Source organism: Rissa tridactyla, chromosome 2 (assembly GCF_028500815.1).
Source record: "Rissa tridactyla isolate bRisTri1 chromosome 2, bRisTri1.patW.cur.20221130, whole genome shotgun sequence".
Lineage (NCBI taxonomy): Eukaryota > Metazoa > Chordata > Aves > Charadriiformes > Laridae > Rissa > Rissa tridactyla.
In genome coordinates this window covers 129,919,911-129,943,330 of record NC_071467.1, presented here as the reverse complement: position 1 = coordinate 129,943,330, position 23,420 = coordinate 129,919,911, and the positions used below count along the sequence as shown (strand labels likewise).

At 42.6% G+C, this 23,420-nt stretch overlaps 1 protein-coding gene across 1 annotated transcript in view; it reads left to right on the top strand.

Annotated features, from left to right (window-relative positions):
• Positions 1 to 242: 242 nt before the first annotated feature.
• The window catches only part of CHN2 (chimerin 2), a 167,178-nt gene continuing 144,000 nt past the window's right edge, over positions 243 to 23,420 (top strand). Inside the window, exon 1 of the mRNA XM_054191296.1 lies at positions 243 to 745. Within this exon, the coding sequence (XP_054047271.1) occupies positions 697 to 745 (49 nt within the window). The 5' untranslated portion in view covers positions 243 to 696. The remainder of the gene's footprint in view (positions 746 to 23,420) is intronic.

The following is a 23,420-nucleotide window of genomic DNA, read 5'->3' as shown; positions in this document are numbered from 1 at the left end:
AGCCGAGCGCGGAGCCCGCGCTGCGGCACCGCCGAGGGGGGCGCCGGGCCGAGGCGCTCAACAGGCGCTGCCGGGCGGGACGGGCGCCGGCACATGGCAGGAACCGCGCTCGCCGCCAGCCCCGTGCCAGGCGGCGGCCGGAAAGGGGCTTGGCCGCCGCTCGGCGGGGCTACCGCGCCGCTGGGGCTCGCCCGCCCGGGACCCACCCTGCCCGCTCAGCCGGGGCCGGCAGCCCGGCCGGCAGCGCCGCCGCTTCCTTTGTGTGCGTGAGGGGAGCTGCGGCGGGCGGGCGGCGGCGGGTCTCCCCGGCGGGCTGTCAGCGCTGCCCGCGAGGAGGCGGGGAAGGGAAGGGACGGGAAGGGAGGAGGCGAGGGAAGGCGCTGGCAGGGCGGCTCTCCCCGCCACAAGGTGAGCCCGGCTCCTCAGGCGGAGGGAGGCACTGGAAAGCGCCGTGGGGCCTTTTTCCCTGACCCGCCGAGCGGCTTCGCCCAGCCCCGCAGAGCGGCCGGCAGCGCCTCGGCGGGGCTCCGCCGCCCCCCGCTCGCCTGTGGCGCGGGGAAGCCGAGCGCGGGCTGCGGCGGCTCGGCTCGGCGCGGCTCCGGCTCCGGCACTTTGCCATGGGCTGGCGGCAGCGGCGGCCGGACAGCAGCGGGGGCCGACGCGGGGCTCGCAGCTAAGGGGCAAGGAGGAGGGACCATGGCCGCATCCAGTAACTCCAGTTTGTCCGGCTCGTCGGTTTCCTCCGGTAAGTTTCTCCGGCGAGCGCCGCATTTCTTCCCCTCCCCTCCATTTTAAGCAGGGAGCTACCTGGTTGCACAGCGACTCGCCGTCCCGTTCGCCCCCGGCCCCGCTGTCAGCCGCCGCGGTGGTCCCCGAGCCCCCCGCGGGCTATCCCCCGGGGGGGCGGCGATGCCCCTGCCAGGGGCCGAGGCGGGGAACGGGGACGGCGTGGGGGCTCGGCGGGGCCCGACTCGCCTCCCCACCGTGCCTTTGTGTGGGGCGGGGGCGAGGGGAGACCCCGGCGCCGGCTCCCTCGGCGGGGGAGCAGCATCCCTCCCGACCCGGGAGGGGCGTTATCGGGAGCTCCCCGCTTCGGGGTTTGGGTGGCCGAGGGTGTTCAGAGACCACCTCGCCCTGCTGACGGGCGTCCCCTGCAGCGGTCCCCGCGGGGCAGGACCGGCCCCGCATCCCCGCCGCTGCGCGGTGTGCTGCGCGGTGTGCTGCGCGGGGGTGCCGCGCCGGTCGCAGACAGCCAGATCTGCCCCTTGGTGGCAGCCAGGGCGTTTTGAGTTCTTCTGCAATACTGGGAACCATTATATTCCCGATGCGGATTAAAAAAAAAAAAGCTCCAGGTTGAAAAACCGCCCCAGGTTTTGCGCCGCGGGGGTGCGGAGCTTTGCGCTTGCTGTGGATTTTTTGGGGGTGCTGGGGGGGCGTTGCTGCCCCGCTGACCGGGAGGGCTGGCTGCTTGCAGAGCCGCGGGAAGACGGAAAAGTTACGGTGCATTTCTGAGTCGAGACAGCCTGAAATTGAAAGTGATGCTAGAATAGTACGGCCGCCCGCCTCTCAGCTCAGCGAGCAGTTCTTCTAATGTTTAAGTGAGGAGAATCCGGCATGGAGTAATATCCTGGCGTTTCAGTGGGCTGAAGGAGTAAATAGGAGGATGAACAACTTTGGGGTTCGCAGGGACTCGTGACTCAGTGTTTTGCTTGAGGTGCCAAATTGAGAATTTGTAAGAGCGCTTCTTAAACATAGCAATATGTGCTGTGAAAAGCAGACGGTCTCCTTTGACTATCAATACAACTGCAGAAAAATATAAATAAATTTAAAAGGCAATGAGCAGCTATGTTCTTTTTTTTTTTTTAAAGATGGTGTGTGTGACTTACACAACTTACTCTATGTTACCGTTTCAGCGTGTGACACAGCCAGATCCAAAGAAAGAACTGGCTCCTAAAAATAAATACTTATTCCAACTGTTTTAATAAAAAATACGAACATTGCAAGCCCTGATTGCCTTACGTAGAAAGCACCTGAAAGAAGTAGGCATGAGAAATTCTGCCTTGTTTTCATGTTTGCGATGCAAGAGTTACACGACCAGAATGTAAACAAGCAAGAGTCAACCCAGCTCAATAGCTTGTTAGTTAAGGTACTTGTTTGGGCAATGCGATTTTTATTTTATGGATCATTTGTATATTTTTACATGTAAGTTATGTGATAAAACCAGAAACAACCCTAAAAGCCTGTGACTCTCTTCCTTGGTGCTCACCGTTAAGCTGCAGAAGCATGTCCCCCCCCCCCACTCCTTGGTCCATGAATCCCAAGGTCTTTCTTGCATACTGTTCCAGCTTCTGAGAAGGGATGCAGAGTGTGTGCCTCTGAATCCCCTCTGGCTCTACTGAATCCAGGCTGCAGGATCTGTCTCCCAAAATGACAGATGTGCCTGCCTTGCAGCCTTGGTTCAAATGCCTGACCTGCAGGGAAGAGTGGGAGTTCAGGCACATCCTTGGTCCAAGCAGCTCATAGCAGCTGACTCCAGGTGGCCTCCCACTCAGCAGGTGAATCCAGCACCAAACTTAACATCTAGATGAGGAACCCAGCTCTGGGCTTTAGATGTACATACTTAAAAGTCAGGGGGTTTGGCACTTGACAGTACCCTGCTTCGTATAAAGCCCTTAGCTACAGCCTACAGCAGTTTATAGTTTATCTTTTGGTTTGGATTTTTGCAAGGATGAGCGCAGCTGAGCCTTGGCCCGTGCTTGGGGCTCTTAGATGCCAGAGCAGTACAACTAATAAATATTGTCAAGTGCTTCATAAAATAACTGAGTGCCCTTGGCTTTCATAACTTACAACCTTGGAGGGTTTTTTTGTTTTTGTTCCAGTGCATTCAGTCTTTATTTCTTCTATGCACATACTAATCACAAGTTAAATTTGCTGCAGCATGATAAAGTTTCCAATATTAGCAGACGCACCATATCTGACTGTGTGCAGCTGTATTTTGGCTGTCTGTGGTTTCAGTTCTCAGAACTCAGCAAGTCTTAGAGCATATTGTTTAGATAATCTAACCAAACAGTCTTGCTTTTAAATTTAATTTGGTAGAATTTATATGTATGTTTAACCTACCAATATGAAGACTTCCAAATAGTATCATTACTTCTGTTTCACGGAAGAGGGAAGGTTACACATTTTACTAATGGAAAAAGGAAGTGAAGTTCGTGGTTAACAGCAGAATACCGTGCTGCAGGACTCAGCTCTGACATGGACTTGATGCTTGGCTTGGATCAAGCTGTGTAATGTGTTGCTGGATCTTTTTCCCATCTTTAAGAGCAGTTTAGCGTTTGTCCATCTCATAGGGAACGTCTGAAGCCAAATTAAAGCATTGCTCATATAATCCTGTATTTGCAAATACATTTTTAGCTCCAACAAAACATGTCTTTTCTCTCTTTTTTTTTTAAATATACTCATATACAAACATTCTGAGAAGAAATAAAGCTGTACGTCTTGAGACCATATAAATAATTCAAGTTTGAGACCACTCTTGGTGTTTGCTGTTGGTTTGAGGTAATGACAGAAGATCTGCCTTGCTTCTGTCCATAAATTAGTGTCTATAACATCCAAATATATGGTTAGGTTTGAGCATTAGGATACGATATTTGTAAAATTACAGGCAATCTTTTTTTTTTTTTTTTTAAGAACTTCTGGGGTAATAGCTGACCTGCATATGTGTGAGTACAAGTCACAGTGGTTGATAGCCAGATTCTGGCCCATCTGAACACAAAGTGGTGCAGAGCATCTATAGGTTCCTTCTGTTTCCATGAAGATTTTGGTTAGCTGCTATTGCCTGCATGGAAAGGCAAGGCTTAGCTAGAATCCATCTTATAAGGAGTAAAAGGGTTTATTGACTGGGTGATTATAGTAGAAATTAGAGTTCAAATGGCAGATGGGAATTTTAACTTACTTTTTTAAAGGGATGATTTCTTCTGTCTCTTGCCCGCCTTTCTTAAAATACAGATAGTTCTCCTTTCTTAGACAGTGTCTCTCTCTACTCTTCTTTTCTAAAATCATGTATTCGTAATACAGGTGAACACAGATGTGTTGTAGGAACAAAGTAGTCACATTAGACCCGGGGGGCAGAAAAGTCTGCTCCTGAATGCTGGCTGCCGAAGCCTAAGAATGTGTTGCTGCAAGTGACCATTTGCAATGTGACATTTCTGTTTCAATTCCAGCCAATTCGTATCAATGAGGAAAAACGTTAAGCAGTTCAAGTATATTTGATGTGAGGAAGCTGCCCAAGAATTTTATGGTGTAGGTATTCTGCCTGCCCACTTATGTTTCTGTAAACGTGCAGGTAGGATTTATAGTCTTCACTTGAACTTGTGTCTACATTAAAGACCAGAGTTTGGTTCTGTCCTGGAGCCTGCACAGTGACATTAGGTGGTTAGCTGTAGTGGTTGGACAGATGGGGCACGGAGAGCTATGACTTCAGCTGTCAACTAATAGTAAAGCAAATATTTGTACTTAGGAATCTGTTGCTCCTTTGCTTTCACAGCTAGGGAACTTGTCCTTCCTTCAGAGCTCGTGTCTGTGGTCCGTGTACTGGTCTCAACAGCCACTGTGAGGGTATTAATTATAGCTTCAATAATATTAGGTACTTGTCACAGGCCCCCTCTGATGGGAGCTTATGAAGGATTTTTTTCAGTAAGCTACCACTCACTGGTAACAAAATCTACAGGAGAGTCGTGGGTATTTGTATTGTATTTCTTTATATATAGCTCTCTGCCTTCGGTGTCAGAACTTAGGCTGCACTTTGACCACCAGCAGCCGCGTCTGACAGTGGCTGGGGGGGAAAAGGGGTATGCTGTGCTGAGGGAAGAAGGTGGGCATGATAAGCACTCAAATTAAGCGTTCTGCTTTGGACCTTGGGTAAATCTGCACAGCGTATGAAGTGCTGAAATTATAATTACTTCCACTGGGAATTCCACTTTACTTTCCTGTAATCTGTAGCACGTGCCCGGGTGCCCTATTAGCTGTATTCCTTGCAAGCCCCTAAATTTTGTTGTTCTCCCTAGATGAAGTGCTGATCCAACCACAAGCAGCACCTTTTTCTTTCTCTTCTGTCCTCTAAAGAGGACTGCACATGTTTCTATGCTTTCCTTCATCCTACTTTCTCCTTAAAATAGACATATTCCCTTGCCGCTCCCCATTTTACCATTGACCCTTACTCTCACTTGTTCGGTTCTTTCTTTTTTTAAACTTTTTTGTGGTTATTGTTGAAACTCTTCAGCTTTTTTCCTGACAAACAGTTTACGTCTCCCACTTTGTCACCAGCTGCCTCCAGTTTCCTCCACCCAGTAGCCAAATACCGACTGTACACGACCGACAAACTTGAGGCTCTGCTCGCTGGAATGTAAATACGAGCTTGAGTGAAGAGACCTTGGTGGCTGTGCCTGCTCTGCTTGTCTGAGGAGCAAAAAAAAAAAAAACAACCCAGCATATTTCCCAGCTAGGCTCCACGCAGCGGTATTCCTAAATGTCAGACGTCTCGGCCTCCGCGCAGTTGTGCCATCCAAAGCTAGTGTGCAGTGACTGGACGTCACTTCAAGGCTTTGAGCTCTGCTTGAAAAGTCTTCTGCCAGGTGGCCTCCCTCGAACAGTTAGATAGCTCGGGCTCTCTGTCAGGTAGGGGTCCTCACTGAAGGTAAATGCGAATATAAGCCTGCTAAACGATAGTGTTTAACCAGGCTTTCTCCGTGCCAGAACCTTTGCCCAAGTCTGAGTCTGTGCTGTGAGAGCGGTAACACTGGGAGAACTTGGGTGAAGACCCAAGGCAAACACATAAACCTGCTATTTTGTGTCTTCCGTGCGCTCCAAAGATAAATTTTGCAGGTGTTAAGGCAGGTGTGGAGGCTGGAGGGATAGCTGTGCGCCTTTCTGCTTCCTGTCTGAGCCGATGCTTCTTCGTGTGCTGCGTGCATTTCAAGTAATACCTGTCATTAGACCAAATGATGGAGTTTAAACACACAGGCAAGCTTTCCGCTACAGGCCTGAAGAAGGGCTTGTGCGTCTCGTCGGCGTGTTTTCACTTTTCAGCTGTATCAGCTGCTCTAAGAAAAGGTACAGCTTCCCTCCACAACCCCCCTGCTTTTGTAAATTCAGATACCTACGTAGAAGACAACCACTATAAATTCTTTTAAAATCACCAATTAGTGATGATTTTTTTTTTTTTTAATTGAAAATCAAAACCTGTTTTTCTGTCCTGAAACTCAGGGGAAAAGGCCTTTAAGTGTCATTTAAGCAGCGATCCTCATTTAATTAATAATGAAGTTTATGGTTCATAAACTAATTCTTGTAATAAATTGAAAAGCAACAAATTGCTTTTTTTAAATAAATTAATGGAGATCCGTTGTTGAAAGGCAGCATAGTTCTCAACAACGTGTTTTCACACATACTCCGTGTTTCGAGAAGGATAGAAAACCGCTTACTGAGGGAAGAAGAAAAATCTTTGATGGTTCCAGTAACTTAACAAGGTCAAAATAAAATATTAAAGGCTCATGACTCTCTGGGGGTCACGAAGGTGCTACGATGTGAAATAGGCAGATGTATTGTAAAAATGAAAGTCAACAGAGGCTGATTTTAATTAAGATGCAAGCAAGTGAGAAGAAATGAATTTACTATTGTACACAGATTCAGAGAGATTCTAATTGGGAAAAATATGAGTAAATGAAAATATATGTTTATTCTCAATGATTTAATAGAAATAGTGTTGTGAAAATGGCACATGAAAGCTATTTAAATAATGCTGCCATTATGCTGATAAGGTGCTACTTTTGATTTTTAAAAGGGCAATAAGAGATCTTTTTATTTCTGTTCCTCATGCCAAGCTTCTGCTGGCCAGGGTGTTCTTGCTCCAAATTAAAGCTGAAGTCTTTTGTATTTGATGATTATATAGAACTCACCATTCTTATTAAAAATAATAAAAATTCAAAAGGGAAAAATGCCAAAGTACTCCATTCTGATGTAGTGATTGGTCCAACAGTTAGTTACTGAATGTGTAGGCTGTGATTACTGAGAATAAAACAGCCTGGAAACTGGTACAATGCATGTCTGCTTCACAATTAAGCTTATATTGGTACTCTGTAAAGCAAAAGTCTTATTCTTCTTATGGATCTGCTTGTCTCGGAGACATATGTGGAGGATCAGACGAACAGTCTTTCATGCTGTCACGATGATGACCTTTTTGGATACCAGTTCAATTGACTAGTTCTTGCCTTCTGTTTGATGGTTCTGAGAAGGCTTAGATATGCCAAGCGCCGAGCGATTGTAGGCAGGAATATTTTACATTGCAGAGTATTAGACACAATCCTCCTCTATCCCTGTGCCCATTATGTTTTACGTGTTTCAAGCGATAATAATTTGGCTATTACAGTGGATAGGCAAGTCGTAAGCCCCGTGTTTTAGACAAAGAGTATTTCTTTAAAGTTGCTTTGTTTATATACAATGAAAGCATACCTTTGGTGAAAGGGCAGCAGCGGCTGGGTTTGCTTTGCTTCCAACACTGAGTGCTGGCAGAAGGTGTTCCCATGCTGGGGAGCCAGTCTGTTGTCGCTTGTTCTTCTCTTCTACAAAAGGAGGAGATGCTTAGGAGATTAAATATTTGTAGAACTGCACGTGAAGGAACGGCGCATTAATATTGCATGAAAAAGCTTTTGTTGCAGGGAAATGTAGCAGGATTTATACAAGAAGCTGTAAATCTGTAATTCTATATATATCCTATTCTTTACAGGTGTAGTCTCAGTTTGCCTAAGAATTATATACAGTAGCTAGTGTAAATGTATAATTTTAACTGCTATGAATAATGACCCATTCTTGCTGTCTTTTTCTGACCTTTGATTATGAGCAAGTAAATTTGAATTTTATATTTGGAGGTGGTTATTACTAACCATGAATCACTCACAATTCAGCAATAATAGTTTCATCACCCTGTTTTACTCAGCAATAATCCAAATCCCAGGGCTGGAGGGTGAGCATATCCTGGTAGAAGGAAACTGATGTTGCAATAGTGTTGTCGTAACATTAACGTGCTTTGAAGTTTGCCGATGAATACGTTAGAACTTGAAAGCACAGGCTGATGTGTTTGGTAAGGTAAGGAGAGGTTAAAGGGTTTTTAAAATTCAGAAGAACGCGCAAGTGTCGCACGCCTTGCTTCTGGTATTATTGATCAAGGTCATCACAAAAGAATTAGTTCAGTAAATAAGACATCTGTTCTGAGGATAGCTTATCAAGCTGCCCAATTCCCCAGAGACAAGGTGTCTCCAGTATGGTATTATTACTGACAGCATAGAAAGTACTAGGTGGGCTCTTTCCTATCATCAGTAAATCACGTGTCACCTGCAGCGACCTGTGTGTCAAGTCACATTTCTCAATTTCTTCTTACAAGCTTGTCATGTAGCCATTCCTCTCCTTCCTTCTCACCTTCTTGTTGGCTGTTTAAACATTGCTTGTAGCTTTTGAAAAACCCAACATGTCATGAGGTGCTTTTGGGGGGGTTAGGCTTTTTGTTGCATCAAAGAAGAAAACTGAGTGTTAGAAGAGATGGAGACCTCAGTTCGTAAATGAGCTTCAGCTTGTTGAGAAGATGCGTAGTTGCTAAAAATTTATCTTGTTTTGACAAATCGATCAGTTGAATGTTTGGCTTCGGGTTATGGCAAGGGAGAAGAACGGCAAGCACAGGTCATGTGGAGGCACAGTGGGCACAGCCACTGCAAGGGCAGGCAGAAGTTCTGGGAGAAGCTGGTGGTTCTGCTCCAGCAACGTGCAGGGTGCCAGAGGGCCTCTGCTGTGGTCCAAAGCCAAAGAAGTCTGACATCTCTTTCAGCATTAAGTAAGTTGGCCATCAAAAGACATGGGGTATTTGTTGTAATATTTTTCTACCGCATGAAGCCAGGCTGCTTCTTCCTTAATTCCGCAATAAACTAGATCAGAGTGCTCCAAAGGAAAGAGGAGAGGATGAGAGGATCGTGAGAGACGCACACAGATCCTCCATTTTCAGCTTTTCCGAGGTGTTTTATGTAGTTGCTGTTAAAGGCAGTTTGATGGTTTTTTTGTGTGGCTGAACCCTACCTTTGTGTGTGTGTAGCCCTGTACTATTTCTGCATGTCGTACAGTGCTGTGGCCCCGCAGACAGTGCCAGCCTTTGTATCTCCCACTTTGGAGGGGTTATGTTGTGGTTGAGCATGTGTAGCTTAATAGTGAACCATACCCTACCCTGGTTAGGTGTTCAGGGTTGGGTGCTTCCTAGCACAGAGGCATATGTAAACTGTGGACCTCTTTGGCATGGAAAATTGGGGATGCTAGTGGCTGACATGGGCTGTTTTCACGTTTAGGTAACTTTTACAGGAGAAAGATCCATCTGCTGCTGTTAAACACAATGATATCACCTCTGTCTTAAGTCCCTGAGCTGTACGTAGGCTGGGGAAACTGGTGAAATATATACGCTATATGCCTGCTGTATCCTTTTACACTTTTTTAGGCATCTATTGATAGTCACCGTGGGAGATAATCAATCTACGGATCTGATCCATCATTGCTGTTCTTATGTGTATAGCCAGTATTTACTGCTGTGATAGCACACCGTGACTTCTAGGTCCTGCTTTCTACAGCCAAGACCTCCTAAAAGAGAGGAAAAATTTGGGGTGGTTTTGAAATATGGAATGTTGATATTCTCTACTGAAGGTTAAAAACAAAACCAAAACCCCACACCTATGTTGCAAGGAGACCTTGATAGGAAAATCTTATTAACAGGGTGCTGTATAGAACAGTAGGTAGATTTGTCTCAAACCCTCTTTCTTCCTTTGATTGAAAAGCTTTTTCCTTCTTCTCCTTTGCCTTCTGAACACATGACCCAACTGGATTTATGATCCAGCTACAGCTGGATCACATTTCATTCTTTCGATTCCAATATTAAGGCTAGCAATTAATGAACTTTTAAGAGCTACAGCTTTTTCATATAAGTTTTTCGTATAAGGTTCCTCAAAGTTCCAAGGTCTAAGGCTTTACAAAAAACCTGAATGTTGCAGCCAAATTTCTGTAGTGCACAGAAGTGTCATAAAGCTGAATTAATTATTTGTAAAAGATCTTGTTTTCTAAATGAAAAACCCGTTATGAGCACAAGGTATTAAGTCCTGAGCCTTCAAGCTGCTTGGTACCTTCTGTTCCCACTGCACTGAAGTAGTAAATCAGCAGCTTACAGGACTGGGTAGTTGCTTATCTGAGTATTTTTATGCAGTTTCCATTAAAGCAGCATCTGCTGTTACGATGGGGCAAATTATTATAGGCTACATACTAAACCTCCACTCCTCCAAGTACTGGTACGTAACATATTTAATATTCAGTGCATTTACATCCTATATATATAGAACATGTCAGTTCATTGGTGATGAATTTCCAAGGATTATGTACAAGCCTTAAATTATACATAATTTGTATAAATACCCGCTTCTTGAGAGAACATACTCTCCATAACTCCAGATCTCCTGCCAGGCAAACCAAGATGATGGACAGCTTTTAGCATCGTGCTGTGGTAGCTCCGTAGTTGTTTTATTTTGCAGTCTGAAGCATGTAGTTAGATTGTTTTGTGTTGACAAACTTATTTACTGAAAGAATATTGAACCCTTTGATGTCTTAACAAAAATGGAAAGACAGATTTCAATTCTGAGCTTCCTCATGCTCATTTGTGTCTAACATATCGGTGCATGTTGGAAATTTTGCTTAATTTTAGAGAATAACAGTAAATAATGACTTAAATAGAACTGTCTGTCGAGGATGAAACTTCAGTGCTCCTGAGTGGGTGCTTGAGGCTGGGAGGCAAATTAAAAGCTATGGAAATAGTGATTGACAGGCATGCTTTTTTCTTCTCTTCCATTTTGACACTAAAAACAGCGTTAAATCGGTAAGCCATTGAGAAGTAAAACGGATGAACTGGAGGATAGAGGTAAGTAGATGTCAGATTGATGAGAATTTATGAAATTATGTAGACAAGAAAAAGAGATGTTTTTATTTAGGTTGTGTAGAGAGAAGAACACAGGATCCTGAACCCTCTTTACAAAGCGGGTTGCTGTATCAGGCCATGTTACTTAACAGAGGGAGAATTTTACAGGTTTTTAATGTAGAACCTCTGGTCATTTTGGTAGTAGATGAGTACATCTAAGCATGTGGGAGAGAAAAGCCTTAGGTCTGATACGAAACGTTGAATGTTGGGTTCAGGCTTTGTCTGGTGTTTCTGAGTTGAGCGCACAAGCAGGGGAGCTTCGTACCTGAAAGCAGCAGTCGCCGGCCATGGAAAATTAGGTAATAACCTTTCTCCCTCCAATTGAACCAACAGTTGACTGTCAAAGTGAAGAAGCATCCTATGCTGTGCTAGCATTTGAGGTGCACACACAATACAGTATGATTTCTGGGATAGAAGGTTTCGGGTTTTTACGGAACTCTCCGAGAGCTGCATTTCCATCCATGCAGCGCCTGGAGAGCCCACTGTGGTGGCTTTCCGAATTGCAGTTTGAGTGGTTTCTCCTGCAATTTAAAAAAGCGTTGTTGAACATAAACTGGAGAGGTTTCCCGGGCAGGCTGTTGGGTGGCGTTGCTGGGTAGTGCTGTTTGTGCTTTGCTAAACAGTCGTTTTGCTTCCTTTCAGAAGCGATGGATTAGTTCACTCAATAAGCTCCAAGAAAGAAAAAACAAGAAATTCTCCTCCCAAACCCATTAAATTGCCTTGTACCATTGATTTTAAAAATAAACCAGAAAAAATGAATTTTAAGTGCAAATCCAAAGAGTTAAGTGTATTGCTTTTAATGATTAATGTAACAGTAAATCTTTAAGCACTGGCAACTTAAGAAATCAACACAGATTGTGTGAGTTCTTCTAGAAATACAAAATTTGGCAGATGTGTCCAGGTTGTAATATGGCCTTGTTTGCACATGAAAATTATTTCAAAAAAAAAAAAGGGCTTACGAGCTATAATGAAAAAAAAAATGTTTAGACATGGGAATATTATGGGATAGTGTTTCTGGAACAGCTGTTCCTGAACGCTGTTAAGTTATAGTAATGTGGATCACTGACTTGAAAGGTGTAGAAATATAGCATTAATTATCCTCATTTGTCGAGTACCGCTAAGCTTCTCTTTTCTTTCTTTTTCCTTTCTGTGTGATATATTCTTGAAAGCTCGTTGCTCCCTTTTTCTCAGAAGACATAATGCATTCTTGACATCAGAAACTTAAACCTAAACCTGCCATTTTCAAGGCTTTTTTCTTTTTTTATTTAGTTTCGTGTTGTTTAGCATGGGAGCCGATCACATGATGGTTAAAGTATAAAAGGGTAGAACAATGTGAAGACAAAGATGATTCATTTCAGAGTAATACTTGGCTAAACAGAACAGGTCGTTGTGAGTTAGGAGCGTTCATTTCATGCACGCAGGAGGTGCAAGAGTCAGGACTGGAGGTCTACTTTGCTGAATGTTGTTGAACAGGATATTATAATTACTGTTGTTTCGTTTATGCCGACATACATTTATATACAGATTGCATGAAAAGGCCACGGGAAGGGAGGTTGGTGGCTGCATAAATATAGAATAAACGTCAGTTTGGGGCCCAAAAATCTTGTAACTTGAAGAACGCTAGAAGAATGAGTGGGTGTAAACTACAGTCAAAACGTTGAAGAATTGGCGTGCTATTATTAATTACATGTATCAAAATGCATGTGTATGTTTAAGAAAATAACAGGAACGAGAATGGTTAGGAAAATAGTGGGAATTTGCCCCCTGCTCCCCCATGAGCTGTTTCTTCTTTAATTCTGTTAACTGAGAAGGAGGAGGCACATTGTCTTCAAAGAATTGCTGCAGAGGGCTTTGGCTTATGAAAGCCTTTTCTGTCTTGTATTTGGTTCAGATCCTTTGATCTCTTTCGGTTTGATGAGTACGTGTCATCACTTGATATTGCAATTGCTTCCTCTTGCTCAGATACGACAGTAATAAATATATTCACTGAAGAGTGTAATTTAAAATTTATATTATTCATAGTTATCGGCAAGTACTGTAGCCTAAATGGTGAAAATGAGGGGGAGTCTGGTTCAGGTTGATTTTTTTTTTTTTAAATAATTGATCCGTCTTATCAATATGCGTAATAAGCTTATCAAAACAGACTTCTCAAAAATTAAAGGAGAAAAAACTCAATATAAAATGATTGTAAGTGTAATTGAGTAGTGTAATTTACTTTCACTTTACAGGAAAAGGCTTTCAGCTTCACCTCTTAAGCAGCTTTAGAAAACTGCACGCTGACTCCTGTATTGATTGAAAGCATCCAGAGTGTCTAGAAAACATAAGTGTACACAAATTCATCTAACAGGGATGTGTTTTATAGAAAGAAACCCCATCACTGTCTAGAGTTTGTAAGAAGTATGTTAACTTCAAAAATCCTGGATATACTGTAATACGTAACAGGAGCTTAATAATAGCAGGATTTTTTAAAGAAAAACTTTTTTCATCATTCTGTAAGCTCTTAACTAATCTTCACAGCACCTGTTTCATAACTGGAAAGAAGTTAGTCAGAAGACTGGAAACAGACAGCTACTACCAGAGACTAAAATTAAAATCAACATGGAGTAAAAGTAGAAGATCTGTCAGGAAACATTCTCAATTCATTAGAGAATGCATTAGAGAATGAATTGAGGTCCCCCCTTGGACCTCGTTGGGAACTTTGGCCCATGTAAGGGACGTATTGAGGACTTCCTTTTTTCCCTTAGTATAGTTTGCCTTATTTTTGTTTTATATAATAGTGTGTCACTAATGTCTTGTACATTTTTGATTCTCTTTGTAAAATCAGTTTAGGTATGCTTTGTCTCGGTAAAATTTAGATAGATTTCTTTTTGTTTTTTCCTCCTTTTTCGTATGTACTCTCTCCCTCCAAATGTAAAGCTTTGTAACGCTTAGGCTTGGGATTAAGTAGACTTACGCTTGAACCAGGTGAGTAACTGCAAGTAACATCAATGATGTGATCAGTGTTATCCTGGGTTTATGTTCTGACAGTGACTTAGTCTGATACTGACTTTCCCCATCCCTGATGATCAGACTGTTGCCTAGTAAACATTTCAGAACAGATTTATTCACTGCTACGCACTTAAAGAAGTTGATGCTGTTCATTTCTGGGGCTGTTGAGCACCATTTGGAATAGCAGCTGCTGAGGTAGCGATTTGGACGTGTCCCCTACCACCCTTGAAAGGAGAAACATCGTGGGCGCACAAAACCTTTCCAAAGTATCAATGACATGCGAGCCTGAAAGCATTTGCATATTTTATTTTAACAGATTTTTTTTTCCCACCATGAATATGTTTATCTTGCTTGCAGATACCGAGTCTGATCATGTGATGTCAAGCAGGAATGACTTCAGGATTTTTTGTATATCTAAGGCTCCCATAAGCGAAAGAGCAAGGGCATTTTCTTTCTGATTACCTGCCAGGTTGTGACAAACTTAAAGAAATACGATCTTATGGGTAAGACTCAGTAGTCAGCTCAGTTTACTGTATTCTGTGATTTATTGGAGCCTGCAGTCCATGTAATGGGAGATGCCATCTCTCATTTGAGGGAGCTCTAAGAAAGAATGAGAAACTTGCCTTCAGGCCCAGATCAGCTTTCTGAAATGCCAAGAAAAAAAGAGTTTTGTAGTGAGGTTATTACTTGAAACCAAACCAAATTTTAGGCCAGTCTGTCTTCATCTCATTCCCATTGCTCCTCCCAAAACAGCCAAACCTCCATCCTTCTGCCTAGTAAACACACCAGTCTTTATAATCTGTGTTCCTAAGGAACCAGACCTTGGGGAAATTCAGCTGAGAGTCTGGCTTCAGGTTTTCTCTGAGAAGTTAAGTTCTAGGGCTAGTTGACCTGTCAGAGTGGTGTAGAGTTCCCCTCCGTGCATATGGGAATCAAAACAGACATGCTACTCATTGTCTGAATCTGCAGTATTACTGTTGGGTTTATCTCATCAGAGAGATTTTTTTCTTTGGGCAGCCTTTGTAAGAGGAAAGTAAAAATCAGCCTTACAATGGTACAAGTATGAGGAGACTACCTCCAACCCTTGGCATCACTTTCTCAAAACACCTCGCTCATGCTGGGCCTTGCTTTCCCTGCCTTTGGAAGCAGTAGAATAAATGAAGTAGAAGATAGGTGAGCTGAAAAAGTATGAAGGGGAACAAACACTCCTGTAAGATGACTTTGTGGCTGTTATGTTTTCTCTGTTCTCGGTCACTTCGCAAGCTATTTGCCCGTGCTGGGCAGTTGGCTGAAGCATGGCACCCGGGCCCGTGGCTGGAGCATTTTTGCCTAGGAGGAGCTGTGCAGTGTTGGCCACAGGCTCAGCTACAGCCCCGTGTCGTCTTCCCACCTGTGGCCACCAGCAAATCCTGAGGAGAGAGTGTAAGAACAGGATGAATGCACTGAGTAAACTTCTGCAGAATATTCTGTCGGCATCCAGAAATCTGTGGCTTGGGAACTTCCTGAGACAAAGAGCTGGATTCTGAAGTTTAATAGATGTACTTTATTCTTATGTTTCATTTCATGAATTTGGTTAGTTGTTCTATGGACCTGTGTAAACTTGGAATGTCCTGCGTCAAAGAACTACAAAGTTTGAATGTGTTACTTAAAAAGATACCTTTTTCACTTGCTTTTGAACTTGTCATTGTGTAATTTCATTTCATGCACCCTACCTCTTTTATTGGAAGAAACTGAAAATTCATTTTTTATACATGTGTGAAATTTTAAGTGCCATACAGCCCTTTATCACAGTGCCCCAGTCAGCTCGTTTCCAACCTGAAGAGTCACAGGGTACTTGGCCAGTCCTTGTATGGGATAGTCTACGTATCTTTGGTTAACCACATTGTCATCTGTTATGCTTTTCCAGTCCTAATTTCGTGGCTTTCCCTTGGGGCCTTTTATAAAACTGTCATGATGTTAGCTGTTTTCCAGTCCTCTGATACTGAGGCAGTTTTAAAAGGGACAGTCATACTGCTGTTTCATCCATGAGTTCCTTAAGAAGCTTTCATAAGTATCATCTGATCTTGACAAATTGTTCATATGTTTGTTCTATAGCCTCTTCCACCGAAACCTCTGCTTAAAATGGATGATACAACCAGTCCCCCATAAAGAAATATTCCGACATGGCACCTTCTCCAAACTCTGGGTTCTCTATATGCAGATCTCAAAATACTTGATTATTTTCTGCTGTAAGTGCTGCTTTTATCCCTCCATCATTTATTGGCCAGACTGGCAGGCTTTGCACTCAGACATGAAAAAGGGGTTGTTGTTAATTTTTACGTCTTCTGCTAGGCGTTTCTCAGGCTGTAAAAGACAGCCTTGGCTTGCCCTATTGTGATGTGAGTTTGCTTTGGATTTATTATTTTTTTTTAAAGTATTATTATTTTCCCATTTAACATGCAACCGCTCATGAGTCTTTCTGTTTCCTTCATTTGGACACGACTCCAGCTTTCAGAAGGATGTTTTCTTGCTTCTGATAACCTCTCATACCCTGCTGTTCAGCTGCACTGGTTTCCTTTTCCACTTTCTCAAATCTTTTTTTTGCTGTGTGGCATGTATTTGCTCACAGCCTCCAGTGTGGTATCTCTGTTTACCGTACCGCCTGGGAAGGTTTAACTCGCTTCGCTTCTTCCCCATTTAGCTCGCTTCCTTTTAGCAAGATTTAATGTATCCTCCAGGGTGACTTAAAAATCAGATTTCGAAGGTTTTATCAGTCCTGTCAAAATTTCCTAGCGTGTGTATCAACGCTACCTACAGTTACAAACCCATTAAAAATGTCCAAACTGTAAAAACTGTGCGTGAATGTGTAAGCGCCTGTGTCTGTTCATCGTAGATAGGGAGCAGATAATCATTCTTGACAGGAAGAATAATTCTAAGTGCCGAACCTAGGCAGTCAAAGCTGGTTTTTGTTTGTTTTTGTCAGGCCTAAGCTAGCAGAAACTGTCCCTTCAGATGCAGGGATTTGAGGGCCAGCCAAGCTGCTTTTGCACCCAAGGAAGTGAGGTCTCAGTTTTGAGCTGCTGTGGTTTGGAATTTGGATTGAGATGTTTTAGCAAGACAACCTGTACAATTAGGTGTATTTTGGGGGGCCAAAGTAGGCCAACTTTATTCCTGGAAAAATCTGGAGCACTCTCCTAAAACTGCATGCCTTTGTCACAGCTGACTGTGATAGACCCAGCTGAGGAGTAAGTGTTAATGAAGGGCCTTAATAAGTGTGGACAGGTGTGGTCTAAACAAGCTTAGTAAAGTCCTGTCACTTAGCTGTGCTGCTGTTTTTAATGAAAAAGCTTTTTAGAGAGTCAGAAAACGTAAGAGTAATTGAACTGTTTAATAAGACATCACTGACACTCTTGCTGCTCAAAGGGAAAGAAAACTGGGCAGGATTAGTAATTTTTAAATATCGTTAACAGAAGAAGGTAAAAGACTTTCAGAAAACATGAAACAGAGAGCAGACGTTCTTTCTTTAAACCAAAATGATCAGTTTGTTTAAGTTTAAACATAGAGTCAACATACATATACATGTACTCAAAAGCTGTCACATTACCCAGCCATTAATCTTGATCTGACCCGTTTTGGGCAAGAAGCACATGCTCTGCGAACTTTTTTCTTTGAACTTCAAACATGAACTCTCTTTATGATAATACAATATTTTCCATGCTTTTTTTCTGAACCTTTCTCTGTGTGTTTGAAGTTTACAACATTGAGCTCTATCTGAAAGTGAATTTATTTTTAGACCTTGCAGGAGAATAGTTCAGCTGCATGAGTAAGATGCAGAGACCGAACAGCCTGGAAATACCCCTCTTGGAGAAGCATCCCTTCCTGGCTGGTTGTACTTGATTTCAGTTTACCCATGGTGTGGATGTGTATAGAGCGTGTGCCGCAGTCCTCGCTTGGTTTCAGGTTTTTTATTTATAGTACATTAATATTTTTAATATGATTTTAATGTGCTTGGCTCTATGTTGATTGAGTAAGGAGAAGCTTATACTGAAGAAATTATTTACATTAATATTTTTAATATTATAGTGCATTGTAATTAATGTACATTATTATATTTATTACGTTATTTATAGTGCATTAATATTTTTAATGCGACTTTTAAGATGAGTGGCTCTATGTTGATTGAGTAAGGAGAAGCTTACACTGAAGAAATTCTTTGCTGTGAGGGTGGTGAGACACTGGAACAGGCTGCCCAGGGAAGCTGTGGATGCCCCATCCCTGGAAGTGTTCAAGGCCAGGCTGGATGGGGCTTTGAGCAGCCTGGTCTAGTGGGAGGTGTCCCTGCCCATGGCAGAGGGGTTGGAACTAGATGATCTTTAAGGTCCCTTGCAACCCAAATTGTTCTATGATTCTATGAAATGTGTTGCTGTTAGTGGCTAGGGAGGTCTATTCCAGAAGCGGCAGAGGTACCACCCCAGAGGCTTTCATCTGAGCTGGGTTGATGTGTTCCCACCTCTCCCTTTCTGAGGAGGATGTTCCTGCGGAGCGCATCTGCCCTGCTCTGAGCGGCTGCCCTCCGCCATAGCAAGCCCTGCACCCTCGCACATCATTTTCCCAGTGCTCGTGGTGATCCCCAGCGCTAGAGGAGATGTGCAGGAAAACAGAGGGAGGCTTTATTAAGCCTGACTAAGAGTGGAGCCGCAGGGTGAAGATCCATCAGGCAGCTTGAACAGACTGAACAGCTTGTTGCTGCCGGAGAGAGGGGGTGTCCCAGCCGGCTGCCTGTCCCCGGTCCCCGCTCCCGCGCGGCTCTGGCACTCCTCTCCTCTCCTCCTTCTGTGAGCTGGCAGCCGGCACCCTTTCAGAAACAGTGAAAAGCAGAAATCTCATTCTAGCATTTGCTTAGCAAGGTTCTCCTCTCCTTATCCCAGTATCTGTCACCCAAAATCTGATTTTTCTTAAGGTATATAGCATGTCAATCACTTCCTACTGCTCTGCTATTCAGAGGCTTTCTGCAGTGCCCATGCCTTTCTTTTCAGGTCCTCCTCATGCCCCACTTCATGCGTATGTTCTCATTCATAACTGTAAAACCTTTTGGTGCCTTTATCATTCCATGCCTTTAATGTAGGAAGCACTATTAATTGCATAATTGTACATGCATTTTGCTAATTCCTTAGTATCTGAGGCGTTCTTAGGTTTTGATAGAGCGTCTTTGCATGGTCTTTGGAATTTTAGCCCAGCTGACCATACTGGGAGCTTTCGGAGAAAAAAAAGGACAATATTCTGTATTACAAACAAAGCAAAAATGGTGCTACGGAGAGTCTACTACCAAGTGATGAGAAGCCATAAAATTTCAAAGTTGAGAGTCAAGGTGCATATTTTCATGGGCTGCTGTTGACATCAATATTAAAATGTAATCGTCAACCATATGATAAAACATTACTTTTGAAAAAAAAAAAATATAACATGTAATTTGTGTGTACATTATTGGCACATCTCGGAAACACTGTGTATTTTATTAGGTGTGTGAGATGGAACTCAAGAAAACTACTTAGATGAAATGTGATTATTAAACAGAGATAGCAATACCCCTATAATGCCAAAGTATTAAAGGAAAAAGGGAAGAGGGGAGAAGCGTACTCATACATGAACATTTCAGAGTCTTTGTTTTGCTGTCTACATGGAAAGACTTCTTTTTTTTTTCTTCTAAGGATGCAGTCTTTTTTTCTATTATTTTTTTTTTCTTCCCCTGTTCCTTTGGAACAGTGGACTGGAAACGGTGATGTTCTGTGACTTATTGTATTAGCTTGGGCTAGTGCCAAGAAAACTTTTCTGCCTGGAGAAATAGTGCCAATTTTCAGGTTCAATAATTCATACTGCCTGGGTTATAAAAATATTGTGAATTTCTGTGCAGCTGACAGTTTGTCTTTCCAATTCAATAAAGCCATTACTAGCAACTGGTTAATTATTAATCCTTGGATTCAAAGTTTTCTGATATTTTTTGGTTCTTTTTTTAACCTAAACTGTCCTCTTCAGCAGCTCTAGATAAATAACATCTACAAGGGAGTATATTTTACCATGAGAATTTTTAAACTGCAGCTTTGAAATACTGAATTAATAGCTTCTTTCATATATGAAATATTTTACATCTGAGACTAAGATAACTTTAAAAGCAGAGAGATTATCTGAGTCATGGCATTTTAGGAAACAAATTCCTATAATTTAAACACATTCTACAAACATTTCTTTTAATCTGTCAGTAACTTGATAACTTTAAATTTTCAGATGCATGATGATCGTAAGTGATAATAAAATAAAGAACATAAAATCTTTATTTATATGACACACTTTGGTCCCATTGAATCTTGGGAAACAACTTGTTATACATCAAATAGCTAAGTAGGGAATTTCAGAGATGACACAGATCTTAATTTAAACTTTTTGCAAAAATAGTTTGAGAAACATAAAACTTTTAAATCTTTTCAACAGGGAGTAAATGCTGCTTATACTTAAATCTCTGGAACCTCCTTGGTAGAAATGCTTTGGAGAGCAGTAAAACTGGAATTGGCTCCGTGGTTCAGAATATTAGATCCCTGCAAATGCTCAATAACGGATAATGGGGATAAGTGAGAAATCCAACCAGGAGTGTAAAGAGAGGCTCGTTCTTGCAATGAGCTCCATATGGATAGACATTTCTGCCTTCGCAGAACATCGCTTTTATCAGCAGGTCCCCGCATAGTACATGGATCAACCGTGTACAGCTGATTGCATCATCAAAATGAAGTGACAGCATGTCTCAATTGGTCGGCTAAATGTTGTGTGATAGTCTTCATCGTGAGGATGAAGCCTGTGATTATTTTGTTTCCATCAACTGTTTCAATTCTGTGTTTCACCCAGCTGTTCTTACAGACTTTATTTACTGTCGGGGATAACGCAGGCATAGGCTTTGATTTGGTTTGAAGCTGCTTGGTCCTGACAGCAATTTCTGGGGCATTTCTGGTGGACAGCTGGGGGGATGGGGACTAAAATATGGCATTCTTTGAATAGATGAGCACCTTAACCTTCTTTATTGCGAGTCCTCCAGACTACCTACTGCCATGACACCAGGTCCCAGTTACATCCTACGTGAGACCCCACGTGCTGTCCCTGTTTGCCTTCCCCTCACACATGCTCGTGTTTCCCCCTCTACCCAAACTCCCCGCAGCCCTCCATGGTTTCTTCCGCCTCTTCCCAAATCTGTATGCTCCCTGTTGCAGTACCCTCTACATTTTTGGGCTTGGTTGGCCAAAAGCCACCCTGTCCTTTTAGCCTCTAGTTACGTGTGGACTTACTGGTCAGGAAATGTGTGCTTGCCCATCAGGCGAGCAGAAGGGCTGTCTGTCTGTCTGCAGAATGATGTCCCTGGTGGGGTTCTTCCCTCTCATGCTATCAGTGGTGTTAAAGCTTTTGAGTTCTTCCCGTCTTTTGCAGAGTCTCTGTCCAGGTGTGGAATTTCATTAAACAGACAGGAACTTCATGGCTTTGAGATCTTTAACTCTCTGTTAAATTGGGTGGTAATTGGGCGACAAGTTACAGTAAGTCTCATTTGCCTGTGAGAAAAGCGGGAACTGTCATTTTGGAACTGATACTAAGTTGAAACTCAACTTTCTAGAGACATGAAAGCTGGTTTATTGTGTCTGTATGAGTGACTGAATGTGATCCCTTTCAGTCTGACTAGTTACACAACTTAAAAAAAAAAAAGTGAAAAAAATTTATTCATTAGGATTTGAAGTGTGTCTGCGGATAAAACAATAACATATTAATAAACTTTGTGATTAAACCACTGAGAAACTTCAGCTTCCTGTGACTTCAAGTCAGAATTTTTCCCTTTCATCTTGAGACTTACCCTAGCAATAATGAAGCGTCTATATTTTAGATAGATCTAAATTAAAGTATCTATAATTTAAAGTATCTTTAAATGATGTCTACTTAGCAAAGTGATTGGTTGTTGAAGCTGTTCATTCATTTCCAAGAGAGTGCCAGTTTTGGGGCCAGGTCAGACACTACCAGCTGTTTTGACTGATGATGCTGATACCTTACGTTCGTGGAAGGCATTTAATCAGTCAGGAAATTAAGGCACTTCACTGTCTCAAATGCAGCAGAAGAAGAATTTGGCGATTAACTGCTGCCACAGCCTTGCAACACAGAGCAAGGTCAACCAGCAGGTTGATGGAGGAAGTTAGGAAGCATCTGCTGCTGCAAAGGGGTTTGTAGGTGAGTGGGCTGCGAGCACTCCAAGGGCAACTTGGCAACAATATTTGAGTCATTGCTGCCACTGGTGTAAAATGAGTCATGAAATGAACCTTCTAGTGTGCTGGTTTATGGCTTTCTCTAAAAAACTGCCACTCCAGACAACACATGGACTTTGCACACTGTGCTGGGAGATCAGGTCAGTGCAAATCCAGAGGACGACATTATCACCACCTTCAATCCAAAGACACACACTGGCTTCTGACTTGGCACTTCTTGCTCCAGACGTTTTGTGAGCAGCTGTGATTATCGTCAAAGTCCATAAGTCTATCATACGGTAGCTACGTTTTAAGACTTGTGAATGCATAGACTTAAGCGGCAGAGGTAGAATCTGCCACATTTTTCTGTCTAGACATGCTTTTAGCTGCAGCGCCTTGAAATAACAGAACATAGATTTGTAAAAACTGAAATACAGCAGGTAGTGTCTTGATGTCGTGGTGGGAAGGGACTGCATAACCATTTGGTCATGATGGGGACACATGAAACCAGAACCTGGTGGCTGATGCTGACGCGTGGGCTGACACCTTCTTCGCCTGCAGCAAAGCTGTGCTTTTACTTCTTGCTTGTAGCATACATTTGAATGATAAACATGGGCATTGAAACTCCCGGTTACTGCTTTTACATACATTTCTGAACTCTTAATACTTTGCAAATACACTCAAAGCATGATGTAATACATTCCAGGGAGATATTATTTATTCTGAAAAGAATTTGGCATATATTAGGATTTTTCCTTCCTTTTTTTTTTTTTCCTTCCTAGTTTCTGTAAAGCACTCTGTAAGTTTTCACTAACAACTTCTGTCTTCTTAACCGACATATGGAGAAGCCGCGATGTTGGCATGAAGTTATCTCCTGGTAATAGTGCCAGGAGAGTGTTATTTTGTGGCATTGTTTAATACAGGAAACTGCTTTGCGTTTTGTCTGTAATTTCAGCTTTTCTGAATGTTTGTTTTTGGATTCAGAATAGTACTATTGACAGTTTCTTTTGCATTTTGAAATGTTTAATAAAAGGGATAATGATAGCATGAAATATTTCTTGATGATCTTGGGAGTTTTTTCAAATTCCATCTCCTTTATGTGTTTGTAATAAGTTCTCTGTGGCAGATATTGAAGAACAGCTATT